The following is a 17,703-nucleotide window of genomic DNA, read 5'->3' as shown; positions in this document are numbered from 1 at the left end:
TGCTCGTGTCTGTATACAATATTGAGGAAGAAGGAAGGGGGGCGGGTATTAATCACCAATGACAATGTCGCTAGGCGTGGGCGTGCCACAGACAGAGCCTTGTGAAACGGCGGCATCGCTGCAGCCTGACACGCCAGAGAACTTGGACTGAGGCATCACCTCCAGACGATGGCCACTCTGGCCTCCCCAGGATGGGAAGTCTACATAATCTGGAAGAACAACAAATGCTGAGTTCCAGCTCACATTGATTCTTACCGGTTTGTCATTTTTACATCACAAATGAAATAATTTCTACCCACAAATCAAATGTATGTGCGCGTGTTGTGTAAAATTCACCTGTCCGAGCCCGTGTGCTGTTGCTTGGTGGCTGTGCGGGGTATCCAAGGACGATGGATCCTACACAGTAGAGGCAGTTCTCGTCTGTGTGATCCTGCAGTCCCGTCTCATCCGAGTCCACAAATTGGTTTGGGCAGTCGCCTCTATTTGCGATCAGCTCAGAGATACTGAACTGCTGCTTCAATATTGGGAGGGCAGGACGATCACCTACAGGATTAATAATGCAGACATTTGCATAATCTTTAAGTATCAGTGAAACATCTCCCTTTTGCAGACAGTGTCAATTCAAATCCTCACCATTATCGTCACCAAACAGAAAGCGTTTCCTCTCCTCTGAAGGCGGGCTTATCCTCTGCTGAAAGTATGCCATGTCTCTGATGTGGAACATGTCGTTAATGTCCACAGGCAGTGCAAGACCAATGTAGTCATCGCTGCACCCATAGGTGGCGCTGGAGACCATGGAGCGCACAGAGGAGCAGCGTTGCAAGGTGCTCTGGTTGATTGGGCTTAGGAGCTCTTCTTTATCCAGGGAGGCAAAACTTAGAGCCTTCAAAAACCTAGGGAGGCCGAGAGGAGAGGTACGTGAGAGGATTCGGGGGGAGAGACTGGGAAGGGAAAATGGGGAAGTAACAGCAAAACATGGTGGATAGAAGGAGAGGAAGATTTGGTGATGTGAGGAGAGATTGAGAAGGAAGATGGAAAGAAGGGCTACAGCACATCAGAAGCTACAGCCCAGTCAAGTGTTGAATCACGGCGTAGACAATATAAATCAACAAATATGGTAATGGTAATTGTATTTCTTCATAAAGTGGCCTGAATGTTTTGGGACTGAACTGCATGGAGTACTGGATATGCATTAGGGGAAGAGCCTTTTTTGGGGGAGGTCTTTACTTGTATTTTTGGCACTTACACTAAGTGATCCCCATAAAAAAAAATATCCTTATGCTTGTGTGTTTTTTTGGGGGGGGTCAAAGGCTCTTGTTTCCTCAAACTGTACGTTGTGAAACAATAGCGTTCCTCCCTACCAACTTTGCTACCACCAGCACCACCTGTCATTTCCGTCTAAGTGGCTGGTCATGATGATGCCACATCACGAAAGAAAAATACAAGGTTCAAAAGTGTTGGTTCGTCGGACATAATCATAAATGTGTAAATATGATCAGTGGTTACAAGTCAGATGTGCGGGATTGCAACTAATGCTAGCAACCAATCTAGAAGGAACTTGCTGATAAGTTCTACAGGGCTCAAAGCACTGGTGACGACCCCTGTGGGCAAATAAGCAATAAAGGAGAGTAAAAGAAGACTCGCACTAGAATCTAACTAACAAGGACACTCGGCAAGTTCCACCCACCGCGGCACCAGGGTTCTGGACAGTCTGTGGTATGGACTTAAGACATTGGACTCTGGGCAGGTACTTCTCCTGTCTGATATCCTGACAAACACAACAGAATGTCCACGCAACAACAAACCTGTGACGAGTGCTGATGTAGACAGAAACTCAGACACTCCCCCTACGGACTGATGCTCTTTTAAACAAAATTAGGACGCATGTCTATCAATACATTGCTTAAAAATGTGAAAATGGAAGAAAACATGGAGCTGCTTGTCCCTGATTTATGTATTTTTTTCAATTCAGCTTCCACGCGATTGGAAGCGGGAATGTATTTGTGGGAATGTCCATTCTGCCGGAAGACCATTTCTAGTACATCCCAAAGGTCGCATGCATTGCAATTAGCACCATTACCAGCAAACAGTGAAAATGAACCATTGAGAGAGAGAAAAAAAAAAGAATAATCAGAGTGCTTTTGATGACTGTAGTTTCCATAGTCTTACCTGCGAGGTGTGAGTCGAGAGTCCAAGCTGCCAGTCTTCATCGTGATGGTATCTGTGAAGAGCACATCTTTTGCAGGTGAAGCCAGCGCTTCACTATGGGACAAAGACGGGTGTATCCGTTGTTGCTGCAACCTCTTCAGTGTGGCATAGCCCAGCGCGTCTCTTGGGCTGGTGTACATGAAGCTGCAGTCAGCCAGGCTCTTGATGGTGGTCACTGAGGGGGACTTAAGAGATTGAGCTCGACGGGGGAGTGTGTGCGAGGAGCCGGGTGGTACCAAAGAGACAGTGGAGGACTTGGATGCAGACATGTGGTTTGTCTGTGCCTGGGGGGTGAGAGGGGACAGCGTTTTGACAGTCTTGGCTGAGACGACTGTGTTGAGGCTAACGCAGTCAGAAGAGTCCGGTTCAGGTTCGGAATGCTCCGGGTTTCCGACGGTTTCCCTTGATGGACTAGAGCTCATGGAGCTGATGCCGCTGGTTGTGGTGTCCGTGTTAAAACTCTGACTGCGGCTTTTGAATTGAGTACCTCCCGCGCTTCCTCCCCCTCCCACATTACCCCCACTCGATGAAGAACCTCCATCTCCTCCGGTCAGACGCTCTCGGCTGCTCTGCTCCCGTTCTCGAGAGGGATGCTCCACGTGCCCTCCCAGACCACTGAGTGCCAGGCCTGAGCCTCCTCCCCTACCCAGCTTTCCGTCTACAAGATGCTCCTCAGAGCCCCCTCTGGTCCCGACAAACGATGTCTCCAGGCTGACAGTGGGACTCTTTGGCATTGCTCTGCCATTTAACACAGTGGTGAAGACGTCCCCCTGGGTTGGGACGTAGACAGAAGGCTCTGTCACGGTCCGGTTACGTCTCATCTTAAATTCAGTCGGTGTGCGCGAGCCCGTCGGGGTCTTGGGGTCACTTGTAGAGCGCAGTTTCTTAGTGGGGAGGGACAGGGAGTTGAGGAAACGTGCACGAACAAAGCGTGTGGAGGCCAGGATAGTGAAGGGGCTGCGGTCCTTGATTGGTTTGGAGTGTATATACAAAGGAGCCTCATCTGACTGGTCCAGAACATCACATTTGTCATCGTCCAGGATGTACATGTCTGAAACCACAAAGGAAAAGATAACTATAATGTTCTCCAACATTGAACAGTGCAAATAGGAATGGATCAGCTATACATACTTGGTTGAGACTCGCTCTCACTGTTATGACGGGAGCTGGTGGATTCAGAGTTGAGACTAAGCGTGCTTGGCACGGACGATAGTTCAGAGGTCAACTGGGTTTCAACCTCATCTGGAGTGACTGGCCACAGCGTCCTGCGACTGTGTCTGACTGCATCCCAACCATACTGCTTCAACAACTCACACCCCTGCCTTGTCTTGGAGATCACTCCCAGCACATAAACACACGTACTGCGGACATCAACAGATTCATCAGTTAGCAAAGACTAACCTAACCATTTGTTAGTACACCATACAACAATGTTACTCTTGAATAAAGTTCAAATCTAAATAAGGAATACTGTTCAACTTTCGATAATTAACATTGGACTTTTTTTGCGACACTATCGTAAGTTATTTGTAGTTTAATAAAAACCAAATACAAGCATCTCTTTTTCCTTTTCATTGTTAAGAGACACGAGGTCTTGAACAAATGTATTCAAACTGTAAGAGTTAAAAGTGAGAAACTTTGCACTTTTAGTGAGCACCGTATAGCATAAAAAAGGCCTTACCCTCGTACTGACAACACTTCGCAGTGCTGAGCTAATGCAAGCATGTCAGGGATGACGTTCTCCTCATGGAGGAGATTCAGGCCCCAGTTTGAAGAGCCAATGTTACCCTGAATGAAAGTGAAACAAAAATCCATCACAAATGTATTACTGTCAAGCATCATTGATCAGATAAATTAGAACAGAGGTATCAACCAAAATGGATGTTGTCTAATATTGTTTTAAATCAGCGATAAAAGGTTGAAAAATAAAAGCAGGCCTTGTACTCTTGTAAGGGTACTCACCTCACCAGTAAGCATTTACATTTTTAATCCAAAACTTTCAGTATTAGGATCAATAAGCATTATAAAATTGAGTGTCATTCATTCCTTAGAAAGATACATTTATATTAAGTGTTGCTAACCAGAGCCCAGAGAGCAGCTTTAAGGTGTTTGATGCCCTCCCAGGTGTCCAGCATCGGGGAGCGAACCGTATAGCTGAGGTCAGGAACTATGCTCTGGAAACAGACAGATTCCAAATAAATCGGTATTATTCAACAGAGAAGGAAAAAGCAACAGAGAAACTAAGTTTCAGTGCAACATAATTACCTGAGTCTCCAATAGATGGCAGCCTGTCTTATCATGGACTAGCTGACCATACAAGTGCACAGGGAGATAGACATTTGGTCTTTGTAACCTGGAGAAGAGCAATGAAATTAAACAGAAGCAGGTTTGGCTGGTAATTCGAATGTAAAGCAGCAAAATCAGCTTCCTACCTTTGGTTGCTGCGTCTCACATAGTTATCGCCATCAACAGGTTTGCGATAGGTTGTTAGTGCTTCGTTGAGTTGCTCCTCTATCAGGTCTACGTATTTTAGGTTGTATTCCTGCAATTCAATTGACAATCACTTGTTGAAATAAAACGACGCACTTTTTAAATGACAGGTTCATATTTCAAAATAGTAGACCGGCAAAATAAATCAATCCACGAGGCTCCTGTACGTACCTTCTGCCATTTATCGAGCTGTTTGCTGACATAACCCCTCTCATTGAGGTAGGAAAACCCTTTAGGTATGGACAAGAACCTGCAGTAGCGACAAAATATAGCATGGATTGTACAAATGGTGCGAGTATAAAATGACACTCTCGCAGAAATTAGGTAATCCTTTACCTGAGGAGCAGAAGAAGGCCTTTGTCTCCGAGGTGAGACAAAGCTGGTTTCAGATGGATGAGCGCATGAAGATTGGCCTGACAAATGAACAAAAATATCTAGTCAGACAACAGAAGTTGCTTCTTCACCATTTCAATCTTTGATCACATGGTCACGAAATATTGGCAAAATAACTGTTCATTGAGTAGCACCTCTTGTTGTGGTGTGGAAAAGTCCCAAAAATACATTTCAGCCATCTGAGGCTTTAAGCGGGAAACATTTTGTAGGGATGTGTAGGAATATGAATGTATATAAATGATTGTGGGTACGTAAGTGCATGTCTATCCATGATCACCTTGTCCTCACAGGCTTCGTCCAGAATATCGAGGGCCTCCATCGACACGGCCTTGCTATGGTCGTGAAGCTGTGTGACCAGCAGCTCCATGCCCCAGCTGCTAAAAAACTCTACACCTGCTCGCAGCAACACACGAAGGTGCTTGGTGGCATACAGTCTGCAAGGCTACTCACAAGATGCGTAAAATGAGAGAAGAACAACACAGGATTACCAATAGAGACCAATAAAGATACATTCTAAATTGATATATGTAAACATTGTTGGTTACAGTGGTACCTTGACTTAAGGGTTTCATTTTTTTTCTGTGAGCAAGCTCATAACTCAATTTACTCATATATCAAATCAAATTTTGTCATTGAAATTAACTGAAATTGCATAAACAATCGATTCTAGCTCCGCCAAAATATATTGGACTGTATTGTATGAGAAATAAAAGGCTACAGAAAAAATGGTTATATAACGTGTAACCTTCATCCAAAAGGAGGATTCGTGTAATGGACTTTAAAGAGTGTGGCCAAGTTAGTGACATTCGGAGTAAAGTCGGTTTAGCTTAGTTGGTGGGGTAAGTCTGGGTGAGTAACAGGTTGTGAATTGTGGCTTAACAGCAGATCCTTGCAAGTTTTCTCTTTCTGTATATACCATTCAATAAACGGTTGAAAGAGTGCCAGCAACTGTGCATCTTCATGCAGCCATGTGGGGGCATTACAATGACTTCATTGGTCAATATTTTGTTTCACTTCACTTTATCAATGGCATACGTGAAACTTGTTCTCAAAAGAAATTATAATATAAGAAAATCGGACAAGCTCCAGCTCGTAACTTGAAAAACTTGTGCGCCCGGGTACTATTTTATTATTTAACATGTTTCCTACATCTTGAACGTCTATACTTGTGTGTTTATGTTGTCGACCTACATCAGTAGCAGCGGTAAGAATCTTGGAGAGGATCACCCTCGCCAGCCCGTCTCTGCTGTAGTCTAATGTGGCTACAGCAAGTTTTAGCACAGCATCCTGGTTCTTCACAGAGCACAGATTCAGCAGGCTGCAAAAGCAGAAGGCAGATCAAATTAAGTCATGCAAATATGTGTGGATGAGAATACACAGAAAGAGTGTATTGTTTCCTATACACTCACCACTGAAACAGGCCACATTTCTCCAGAAGTTTAACTCCCTGAGAGTGTGCAGAGAGTGTTCCCAAGAACAGAAAGTAGTGTTGGCTAAGTGTGGTGAGGAGGCCGTTACTTTGCAAGCAGCGCTCAGATTTCAAGCCTGCAGATAAAGACAGCCATGATACCATATCCCTCACAAGGTCCTCCAGGTAGCCCTGTCCATCCTAGAATGAAGGGAAGAGAGACAAGCAAGTTAAAAACAAAAGTACACAAGGACATAGAAATTGAAATAATGGGTTTCTAGAGTTTTCTCACCTCATCTGAGTCCATGAGGAACTCAACAAACTGACAGCCAACCACAGTGAGTTGTCTCGCCTTAACGTGATCTAATGCCAGCCCTGCATACAATTTACTGCTGGGCTTATAGAAGTACAGCAGCCTCCGCACAAACCTGCGTCACATCCAATGACAAAAGTGCAATGAGTGCAACAATCAGAATCACATTCATTTATATATCAAGAGTTCGTCAATGGGTCTCACTTGTGCATCTGTTCATCTTTGTTGTTCCTGAGATTTACATTTGGCCACTAGGATGAAAGGGCGGGGGAAAAGGGTATTTAAATACAGTATTGATCCAAAACGGCAAAAGAAGGCGGGTGTGTGTTGGGAGTGATAGACAGAGAGCAAAAAAAAAAGAATAACAAAAGGAAATGAGTACAAGAGAGAGAGAAATAAATAATCAACAGACAGAGCGAGAGAGCGAGGTGCAACATGATGGTTGCCTGACCTTAAGGATGGTGGCAATGAGCAACCAGTTCCACTCTAGGTTTTGCTTATGGTTGAGAATGTGACTGTCTCTCAAGTTCATCATCAATGCTTCCTCTGTGTCCTGAAGAGAAAAACAAAGAATTAACAACAGCACTTTCATGTTGGCAGTAGCTTTTTATGAGCTTTATTTAACTAATCATCACAATTATAAGAAGCTTATAAGAGACAGATTTAGGGTAGAATCATCACTGCGATAACACACAGTGCCAAACAGTACATTTGCTCTTAATTTTCAATAACCTCGTACAGTACAGATGTCCAAATGAAAGGAGCAGGTTACCTTAATCACGTAGATGTCCCTTTGGGCCCGTGAGTGTGACTCTCTGCGGCTATGTGAGGACACAGAGTTGCGGATGATGTGGTCTAGATAGAGGCTGTGTGGTTTAGAACCTTTCTTCTTTCTCTCATGGAAACGCTTGAGATTGTTGACAGCTGCACTAGCCCGACTGAATCAAAATTAAAAACAAATCCATAATGGGATCAGGGTTCGAGTTCAGCTCACTGTGATAAAAGAACATTTAAGAATTAATGTACTCACAGTCGCTTTTCCTGTGGAATGTCGAAGGAAGCTGCCATGTTGATAAGGGTGGGAAGGCAGTGCAGGTGGTGACTGTGGGTGTGTGGAAGGATGGTGTTTGCCTAAACATGGATTACATACGCTATGCATTAGAGGTATCCCGATCAGCGTTTTATCCTGCTGATACGAATCATTCATCAGTGACATCAGTCAATTTTAATAATGAACTCACGGATTAGCTGCACCAATTTTAAAGAACCTTATTATTTTTAGAATCGATCAATCTCTAAATTATTTTTTCACCTAATTGATGAATCAGATTAAAAGAACATTGCATGAACATTTTAAAAGATCTTTTTGCAATGGAAAAACTGTGCATTATTTAAACTTGACAGTGCATAAAATGCACAAAGATGATTTATTTACTGGTTTGGTATGTAATGTGTAGTGTTGAAGAAAGGGGAAGGATGCCACATTGCAGTCTCTAGTTGGATGCAGGCACCAAAGTACGGCTGCTGGTGATGTTTTTCTTTTTTTGGCATTAATTGATCAATCACGGTTGGTTGCTTATTGATCAGAGCGCCACTACTATTCATGTTTATTGAAGAAAGTATTTTCTCCAAAAAACAGCTTTTGACATCTTCAGAATTAGTCACAGACACTGCCTTACCATATGTAAAAGCTCGCCCAAGATGATGGTGGCCCTGATAGCAAGCGGATCATCGTTGCTTGTTACCACTTCAACAAGACCCTAAAGAGAATTAAGCAATGTGATTTTAATGGCAATACGCAAAAGCTTTTCAAAAATACTATGAACATGTGCGCTAAATTACAATTAAATTTCAACCAAACAAAATCTATCCTGTAAAATAAAATAAAACACAAGCTGGAATGAGTGACCACAAAAACAAGAAACGCATGATTGAGGATAAACACAATCACTTGGCACCCGACAATCACTGACAATATGTGTGTGTAACAACAACAATAAATCTGAATCATCCAATAATAGTGTTGGCTCATATAAAACGGTTAACTTGCCACAGGACCTATGAAGGAGGAAAAGTCAATCTCTACTTTTGACAAAAAACTAAATTGAACATGATCAAGTATGACTATGGTGTCTTCAGTACATAATAAAAGAAATTATTGCTTGTCTGTGCAGCACACAAATTCAATGGTCCAATATTGCAATATCAATATTTATTTATATACTGTGCAGCCTCCCAAGGCACTCACCTCGAGCAGCCCACTAGAGACGAAGGCAGAGAGCACAAATGCCAGGTAGTTATCCATCAAATCAGGTCTGATCAGTGGAAAAGACAAAAAAAAAAAAAAACATGAGTAATGCAGAGTGAAAATATTTGAGCTTTTTGCATTTCGACAGTTATATCATGTCTCACCGCGAGCGAGCCCTATGGGGAAGAACAACTTTGGCCTCTGCAGCAACAAACCCATCAGAAAGTCTCCATGTGTCCTGGAATCTTGCTGGGTCTGATTGAAAAAAAAAAATGTTTTGTACTCTGTGTAGAATATGGATTTATATTTCATCTTAAGGGGGCAAAAATGTGATTTCCCACCTCCTACTAAATACCTAGCAATGGTAGGTTTAAAAGCTCTAAGAAAAACAATATATTACTCACCAACACTCAAAAGAGCTTCTGTGAAGTCTTGGGTTATGATGGGCACAGGAAGTCTGAATATCTCATATAAAACCTCCAACAAGCCTTTCTGCAAAAAAAAAAAAAAAAAAAAAAAAAAAAAAATGTTGAAATAGATAAACAACATTTAAATGCTTTAAAATATTTACAGCGGCATAATCAATTGTTCTAAAGACGAGAGGCAAGCAAAAAAGCCAAAGAATGTCCAGTTCGTTTCAGTCAATGAGACAGGAAATGGAATATCAATAAACAACATCTGCTTATCTCCCTTGATCTGGAAATGTCATCCAACATCAAACCTCACATTGAATATTATATGTTAATGAGATGTATGGCACTAAGCCCCCGCCTTTTATTTGCAACAATTGTAATGTTTGCAATAACACTCACCCTAACTTCCACATTTGGTATGCAAAGTAAACCAATTAAAGATTGGATTCCAGAATTTCCAGACTTGCATAGATTTATAATCCCTATCAGGAAAAAAAGCAGAATATTTTAAAACAGTACATTTAAAGCAGGCAAATTCAGTTTTGAGTCCACTAGAGGTCTTACCAGACCAAGAGCGGAAAGCGGCCACTATGGCCATTCTACTTGATAAGAAACGGGCCTCTTTGTCGTCTCTGTGAAAGTGAAAACACACATTAAAAAAAAGAACACTGTGTCCCTCACACAAAACATCATTGTAAATTGACCATAGAGGCTTTTCAAAGAATGTAATGAAAACTTTTCATACAAGAACAAACTTGCACAAATACCAACATTATAATTTATTTTTTTGAAAGATAATCGCTCAGAGCGACTGAGGAGTTATCACGATTAAGTGCAATTGACAACCTCGTGAGACACTGAGGAGTGAACAATAAGGGTTGTCACAAAGATATCTGACAAACCCTCAATGTTCTCAGTGGTCACCACAAAAAAAGAATAAATAGTCCGAATGTCACAATATTAAGTTTTTGTTTCTTTATCACACTCCACACAAACACACTCACTTCAGTTGCCCTTCAGCCGTGTCTGCATTGTGACGGTAGTGAAAATCTGTGAAAGGCGCGAGGATTTGCTGGAGGACAGAACGGATACACACACAAAACAAGTGTGAAAAGACAAGCACATTTGCTTAGATTCGACCAACTAATAATAATTTACTTGTTCTCAGACATTAAGTGGAATCCCACTGAAAAGTTCATATAAATCCTCTGGCAGTTTGACTAATGTCATATGACATCCATGTGGGTAGAGTGACTGTTGGCGGGATGTTTTGCATTCAAGCTGTCTGTTTAAACAATGAGGCTATGACTGTGAGAAACAAACACTGTCAGAAACTAATGAAAGCAACATGGGAAGGGACGGGCCAAGCTATGGCTGCTAATACTGACACCCACTACTGTGGCTCATTCATTTACTAATTTGTGCATCTGCACGTGTGCGTACGTACCTCTAACTCTACATCGATGCGCACGTACTGACGGGTACGTGGGTGGTTGAGAAGATGGAGGATGGTTGTGATCAGAGCTTCATTGATGCGGCTGAGCTGACAGTCAATCACACTCTTCAAGATAGTGCTTAGGCCTCCCCGTTTAGCAACCACCTCTGGGTTTTTCAGGGCTACGGGGAACAAGAAAAAGGAGGGATTGCACACATATGATGTTTCCTTTCAACTATAACATACAAGGTTTGTCTGCTAACAGCTACTAGTTTGAACTATTATTGATTAGTGAGTCCATTCTCACCTAGCTCACAGACAATAGCAATGGCGGCACGGACCATTCGGTCCCTCTCTTGTAGTCCATCAGTCCCCACAGCGATAAGAGAGTTTGCAACAGAAGTGGGGAAGAGCATTGCATTGACAGTGATGATCTACAGAGGGCAAGAAAGAATGGCGGTCAATCCAATAAATTGAACAAAAATCTATTTTCATGATAGTGTAGAATGTTTTGGGTTGTTTTATATACACCAAAATTGTGTTTGTGTTTTGTGAGAAGTCAGGGTATACCTCTACCCCACAAAAGTATTACAACAGTTCAATAATACCTTGATTTGTGTTGCATTATTAGAACAGTTCAATAATACCTTGATTAGTGCTGTAGACTGAAATCATTTGTGTTTGACATAGATAGGGCTGCTAGATTATGGATAAAATCATAACCACAATTATTTTTGTTCAATATTGAAATCACAATTATTCACACGATTCTGTTTTTGAACCCTAATCATGATTAAAATTCAATTAATTGAGCAGTTCTAGTTTGACATTATGAGATGAATATGAGATGCATCAGCATCTTATACATAATTTAGAAGTGGGCAATGCCTGGTATCGGATTCTGACGGGACAATAACTGGGTGGGCACTGAATTGAAATTACAGCTCTAAAACTTATTATTTTGAAATATTTATGTAAATGAAACTTTTTTTTCTCACTAACGAACATGTAATATACTGAGTTAAAATAAATGAATATGTTGTTAACATTCTTAGGGAATCCCAATGTCCCATTATTGAACTATTTTTAGAACATTTGTAAATACTTTGCTTACAATGACAGCATTAAGCCAGTGACCCTCTGACATCACCAAACCTTTGTATTCTCTTGCGATGCTTTTCCTGGCTTTCAGCACAGCCTCTTTCAGTCCTTGTCTGTCGTCTCATACTCAACTTTTGATGTAACCCAAATGTTTTCAGTCGACAGCAAATTAATACAACTGGCCTCATTGTTCTAATACTTTTGGCAGGGAGTGTACATCATGAACCCAAGCTGTCGCCTTAGGTCGATAATTCTTTCCTAAGTACAGAGCCTCCCTCTGTGTGTTTGTGTGCAAGTGTGGAGAAAGTTTACAGAAAAGGACTGACAAAGCTATAAATAGCCTTGACTGCAGAGTTGGGCAGACCATCCACACACTGACATTGCTGCGAACCCAATGATCTTTGAGATGGTAATATGGCGGAGGAATTTATAGTGATTGCAAGAGGCACATTCCTCCGGCAACGTGACAGCAAGCTTAGAAAATAATTAGACACAGGATGGTTCTGAAAGTGCAGGAAAAAAAATATGTCTGTATACCTTTCGAACAAGTCTCAGCGCCTGAGTCCTTTCCCCTTCGTTGCTCTGCTGGATGTCAATGCACCTAAATATACAGTACATGATACATTTTACATTTATTTTGCTAGCTTTTTTTCGTTCAATTAAAATCAACTTTTTACCTGGCTATCAAATAATCCACTTGTAGTTTGAGGACTTTCTGCAGCACAATGGTGTCACGAATGAGGTAGCGGAGTGCCCGCAACCCAGCAGCACGCACTTCCTTAGCCTCATTTAGTAAAGCTAGTCGCAGACTAGGAGTAACAATGCATTCAGATGAGTCCAAAATGGGGGAGAATAGAAACAGTAGGGAAAATTATTTCATACACATTGCATATCTACAGTCTATAGAGAAACATCTACAATTTCATCACATTTCTAAATAAAGTAATCCTTCCAATGTAATCATATAGAGTGTCTAACTAATGTCTTTTAGCTGCAGTATCTTTGAATGATTAAATTACAGGAAAAGCACTTACCAAACAATGATTTCTTCGTATGTAAACCCAAAGATTTCCTCATGATGCCTAACACTGCATAGCAGCTGCAACACAAAAAATGTTTATTTATTACAATGACTCTGTTTAAGACATTGACTTAAAAAGTTCACTTCTTAATCACATTCCACAAAACAGAAATGAACACTGAACTGAAACCGCTTTCGCTTTCACTGCTGATGGATCATGAAAGCTCTAATTCCAAAATGTAGCAGCAACATGCAACTTACTCGAAGCATGTATCATCTTGTACTTCAAATGCACTCGGCTTATTGGAAGTGGCATAGCAGTGTGTGTTTCAGAGACAGACACACTTCTTGATTGGCTTCTACTAGCCACAGGTAAATATGAAATTATAGATATTGTTTAGTATTTTTGTAAACACATTATAGAGACTGTACAATGTACATACTGTAACATGGTGGGCCTAAGAATCCTAAATATATCCCTTTCATGAGGTCAACAACAGTAAGTCCTAATTTCTGAAATCATTTAAAATAGACAATTTTGAAAGCATATTTTTTTAAAATTACCGTAATTTTCGGACTATAAGGTAAGAGTCGTTTACCAAACCCACGTGTTTCCTGGTACTTTGTTAACGCTACAATATAGTTATACTCAGGCCCGTTCTCAGCTCCTCGTTTGTGTATATGTCACGTTAGCATACCGTATCGTTTAGCCTGTTGTTGCTGGTTCATGTCTGTTCTTGGTGTTGGATTTTGACAAATAAATTTGCCCCAAAAGTGCGACTTATACTCCGGTGCGACTTACTATATATGTTTTTTTTCACTGTATTGTGCATTTTATGGCTGGTGCGACTTATACTCCGGTGCGGCTTATAGTCCGAAAATTACGGTACAAAGTCAACAATACAGATGAAAATTCATCGAGTAGATCGTACTGACTGCAGTGCATTAGATAAAGAAGGCAGCCAACTGGACATACTACAGTAGACTACGAGACATCCATCAATATCTACCATCTACAGTCTTCATTATGGGGCAGCAAACAAGGAAGCTGTACGAGAGTATGACAGGTAGTGAAATTTATCTTTGGCTCTCAACATGAATCTCCTAAAGCAGAAGCAGCGAGGCAGATTATGAGAGAAACAGGAAGAAAGCTGTAGCAGATCCATTGAGAGGTGATGAGGAGGGTGTTCTCTGATGTCAGAACCCAAGCAAGCAAGGGGAGAGGAGAAGAGACTTCAAAAGGGGCATGTGACATTCTCCGGGGGATTAGGTCACCCTCAACGTCCAAGATGCCTTTTAAGGAAACAGTAGCAACAGCAGCACTTGCATAGATCTCTGTCTTAAGGTAAACAGGAGAATAAATAAGGTTTAATGCATTGCAGTCACACAAGTCAGATTCTCACTTGGCCTTCAAGCCATTAACGTTGCCACGGGCTGCATAGTCAGTCATATATTTTGAACTGACACCTAAATGACTTAAAAGGAGAAACTTATGCAACAGATATCTGAAAATGGCTATCCATCCATTTTTCGTACCGCGTGTCCCCACAGGGGTCACGGGCGTGCTGGGGCCTATCCCAGAAGTCATCGGGTGTTAGGTGAGGGACACCTGAACCGGTTGCCAGCCAATCGCAGGGGACACAGAGACACGAACAAGCATCAGCACTCGTATCTAAGGGCAATTTGGAGTGCTCAATCGGCCTACCATGTACCATCCACATGGGGAGGGTCAAAGGTGGAATCAAACCCACAAGCTCTGAACTTTGAGGTGGATGTGCTAACCAGTGCGTCACCATTCCTGAAAATTTGCAACTATTTGCCTTAGTTGATTAATTTTTCTGTTCTATGAATTCAACAAAACATTCCAATTATCATCTTCAAATGGGTCCTTCTGTGACTGTCAATTTGTTTATCTTAAGAGAAAGACAGTAACAGAGAATATGTTTGATTTGAGGATATGTTTGATTAGCTGCTAAAATATTTAGTAACAAATGAAAACAGACAAACCCAAAACATTTTCTCAAAAAACTGGAGGATATCCAAGCGTTTTGTTTTAAAAAGTGAACAAAAAATGTGGGCCATCTGATTCATCACCTAATATAGCTGCATACAATTGATAACTACTTGAAAAGGAACTTGAAACATGATCAACTGATAGAGCTGCACTATTAGAATAAAATGCAATATTTGTTTTATTGTTGACGTAAAGATGTTTTTTTTTTTTATTTATTTAAAACCAAAAAAGGTTTTTGTAACATTGCTAGTTAGCTTTAATAACTGGTTGAGTGCAAGTAGTATCTTCATAGGCTCAGGGTGGCCAAACTGTGGTTTTAATAACGCATTGTCAGTGGTGTCAACATTATGTCAACAAATGATGGAAAATTGCACAATTTAACAATATTACCTTGACAAAGTTGTTTAGGTGGCCAAGTTTTCGCATGTTACTGACTCCATGTGGTTTGGCCACATTTTGAAGGATTTCCCTGAAGTTTTCTGGTGGTTCTGCAGAATAAAGAAAAGGAAATACAATGTATATAATACAAGTCATCAGTCAGGGAAGCATCAATGATATGTGGCAGGAAGTTGGTTTATCTGGTCAAATTAACTTGGTGTGTGCAGTAAATACGCAGACGGTAAAACATAAGCCTGAGCGAGGAAGTGCGTTTTGGTTTTAGCTGATGACTATTCTCTGCTTAGTATCATGTTAATTGGTGAGTTGTTGCGTTACTATAGATAAAATGAAATATTTATCAGGGCTAAAAAAAAAAAAAAAAAAAAAAATACTCATTAATGATGACTTTTTGGAGAGGCAGAAAAAGAGTAATGTCATTTCCATGAGGAGAAATTAATTGAAACAGAAACATTTTGAGTAATGAGCTATGTTAAAAAAAAAATCCAAGTCTCATCAATTACTTTACAGAAAGGAATAAACATTCATCTTAATTTAAAAAGGGTACCTGGACACCATTCTCACAGGCGTTGGCTGATTTTTAGTGTAAAAAACAACAACTGCAAATGTACTGACAGCCAGCCAACATTGATTACAAACAAACAACTACAAATTTAAGTCAAAGAGGAAAGATTGTGTTTCGGTCAACAAAATGTTACTTTAAAGGCAACACAGATCACAGTTTGGGCTCATCACCAACAAAAGCTATTATGAACACATTACAAAGTAAAATACAAGCAGCATATGAACAACCTCTTTGTGTTTTACAATGGAATGTGAAATTCTCAAATATGACCATCAAAAATCTGCAACCACACTGTGCATAAAGAGCGGCTCAGGCAATGAGGCGAAACGCCTCCCTTGGTGGGTGCTTGCGGCTCTGTGGCATAACTAGTTTCTCATCCATTTTGTAAGCATAATTTGATGTCTCATAACGGTTTTGTCATTCGTGTTCTCAAGGTATATTATCGCAACATACACATGATTGACACCCAATTCTTAAGTACGTGAAAAATAATAACGCAATTATTAAATGCCATTAGAGAGATTAAGAACAGTGCAACAGACCTTTTTTTTCTGTTAATGAACGAATGACATTAATGATTGTATGTAGATTTACAAACACTCAGTAAAATGTGTGTCAAGGCAAAGAACTGAAACGCTCTTGAGTCTAATTTATATTTTGTGGTTGAGGATTCCAACATAATGATCAAATGAGTGTCCAGTAGGCCTTCTTCACCAGACATACAGTTGATTTCCCCATCCAGTATGAAATAACTCATGTCAATCAATACAGATTCCAGCCATGCTATCAACACTGTCAGAAATAATTGCATGCTATACGCATTCAGTATCTTTCAATGCCAGTGGCTGTCTCCCTAATTTAAAATGAGAACACCGCCGAGCTAATGTGTATAATGTGAACAACCAGAGAGGTAATACCGCAATGATGGCATGCAATCTTAACAGCCAGTGCAGCACCAGATCCCTCCTGCACACCATCATGTGCTGTTTGAATGCTACTCATCTGTCATCCTTAAAGCCCGATTTCATATGGTAGGCGAATGCGTGGCAACAACAATTGTGAATGTTTAGCCTAATAACAGCCTATCCTAGCCGCTCGCCAAATCAAAACAACATTGTGTCGTCATGGGTGGTTAGCTATAGCAGCTAGCTACCGCTAACTCAGCTAGTTAGTTAGCTCGAAAACGTCTGTTTATTAAGATGTGGCTGTAAATGTTGTTAATCAAAATAGAAATGAAAGCAAAGCGGGTGGCATTAACAAAGAAATGCCAACTACCAGATATAGGCTTTCTCCTTTCTTGGCTTGTGTTTAGAAAGGAATATCCCCATCCATAATGAACAATAATCGCTTTCAGTGTGATGTGAACAAGCCTTTGCTTACCTCTAGTCAGATCCAGCGGGACGTTCTCTTCTCCGCTGTCATTCCGACCTGTCAAAAAAAACACATAGCGATCAATGAGGGTGAAGACGCCCAGGTCATCAGCTGCCTCGGAAACTCTACATTTGCAAAATTCCAACAGTAAACGTAGCATTGAGTCGGGTTTTTCATGTTTACCTCGCATCCGAAGACTCCGGATAGGACGGCCGCGGAAGCTGGCCGCCATGTTTCCAGGAACATCCACAACACCGGAAACTTCGTAGTTTCTCGCGAGAAAACAAACAACGGGGCTGTATATCACAACAGGACATTTCACTGATT

The 17,703-nt window shown here is 41.0% G+C and overlaps 1 protein-coding gene across 2 annotated transcripts in view; it reads right to left on the bottom strand.

Moving 5' to 3' along the window:
- The window catches only part of LOC125993512 (rapamycin-insensitive companion of mTOR), a 20,278-nt gene extending 2,620 nt beyond the window's left edge, over nucleotides 1-17,658 (bottom strand). The window contains exons 1-35 of one of the 2 annotated variants that reach the window (XM_049762090.1): nucleotides 17,560-17,658; nucleotides 17,386-17,433; nucleotides 15,435-15,532; nucleotides 13,044-13,108; nucleotides 12,687-12,818; nucleotides 12,547-12,610; nucleotides 11,216-11,342; nucleotides 10,921-11,090; nucleotides 10,478-10,545; nucleotides 10,038-10,105; nucleotides 9,873-9,955; nucleotides 9,465-9,552; nucleotides 9,225-9,315; nucleotides 9,061-9,127; nucleotides 8,492-8,572; nucleotides 7,843-7,943; nucleotides 7,585-7,750; nucleotides 7,264-7,365; nucleotides 7,017-7,063; nucleotides 6,792-6,927; nucleotides 6,501-6,700; nucleotides 6,283-6,409; nucleotides 5,369-5,533; nucleotides 5,035-5,111; nucleotides 4,870-4,948; nucleotides 4,641-4,750; nucleotides 4,474-4,561; nucleotides 4,290-4,382; nucleotides 3,890-3,996; nucleotides 3,340-3,569; nucleotides 2,170-3,259; nucleotides 1,688-1,768; nucleotides 634-893; nucleotides 337-543; nucleotides 57-209 (exon numbers count right to left, since the gene is read on the bottom strand). In XM_049762090.1, the coding sequence (XP_049618047.1) occupies nucleotides 57-209; nucleotides 337-543; nucleotides 634-893; nucleotides 1,688-1,768; nucleotides 2,170-3,259; nucleotides 3,340-3,569; nucleotides 3,890-3,996; nucleotides 4,290-4,382; nucleotides 4,474-4,561; nucleotides 4,641-4,750; nucleotides 4,870-4,948; nucleotides 5,035-5,111; nucleotides 5,369-5,533; nucleotides 6,283-6,409; nucleotides 6,501-6,700; nucleotides 6,792-6,927; nucleotides 7,017-7,063; nucleotides 7,264-7,365; nucleotides 7,585-7,750; nucleotides 7,843-7,943; nucleotides 8,492-8,572; nucleotides 9,061-9,127; nucleotides 9,225-9,315; nucleotides 9,465-9,552; nucleotides 9,873-9,955; nucleotides 10,038-10,105; nucleotides 10,478-10,545; nucleotides 10,921-11,090; nucleotides 11,216-11,342; nucleotides 12,547-12,610; nucleotides 12,687-12,818; nucleotides 13,044-13,108; nucleotides 15,435-15,532; nucleotides 17,386-17,433; nucleotides 17,560-17,608 (4,918 nt within the window). In that variant the 5' untranslated portion in view covers nucleotides 17,609-17,658. The remainder of the gene's footprint in view (nucleotides 1-56; nucleotides 210-336; nucleotides 544-633; nucleotides 894-1,687; nucleotides 1,769-2,169; nucleotides 3,260-3,339; nucleotides 3,570-3,889; nucleotides 3,997-4,289; nucleotides 4,383-4,473; nucleotides 4,562-4,640; nucleotides 4,751-4,869; nucleotides 4,949-5,034; nucleotides 5,112-5,368; nucleotides 5,534-6,282; nucleotides 6,410-6,500; nucleotides 6,701-6,791; nucleotides 6,928-7,016; nucleotides 7,064-7,263; nucleotides 7,366-7,584; nucleotides 7,751-7,842; nucleotides 7,944-8,491; nucleotides 8,573-9,060; nucleotides 9,128-9,224; nucleotides 9,316-9,464; nucleotides 9,553-9,872; nucleotides 9,956-10,037; nucleotides 10,106-10,477; nucleotides 10,546-10,920; nucleotides 11,091-11,215; nucleotides 11,343-12,546; nucleotides 12,611-12,686; nucleotides 12,819-13,043; nucleotides 13,109-15,434; nucleotides 15,533-17,385; nucleotides 17,434-17,559) is intronic. The other variant, XM_049762088.1, reaches the window with a different exon arrangement.
- Nucleotides 17,659-17,703: the final 45 nt, after the last annotated feature.

The sequence above is a fragment of the Syngnathus scovelli genome, chromosome 3, assembly GCF_024217435.2.
Source record: "Syngnathus scovelli strain Florida chromosome 3, RoL_Ssco_1.2, whole genome shotgun sequence".
Classification (NCBI taxonomy): Eukaryota; Metazoa; Chordata; class Actinopteri; order Syngnathiformes; family Syngnathidae; genus Syngnathus; species Syngnathus scovelli.
Note: the sequence above shows the minus strand (reverse complement) of the source record. Positions and strands in the feature narration are given on the sequence as shown.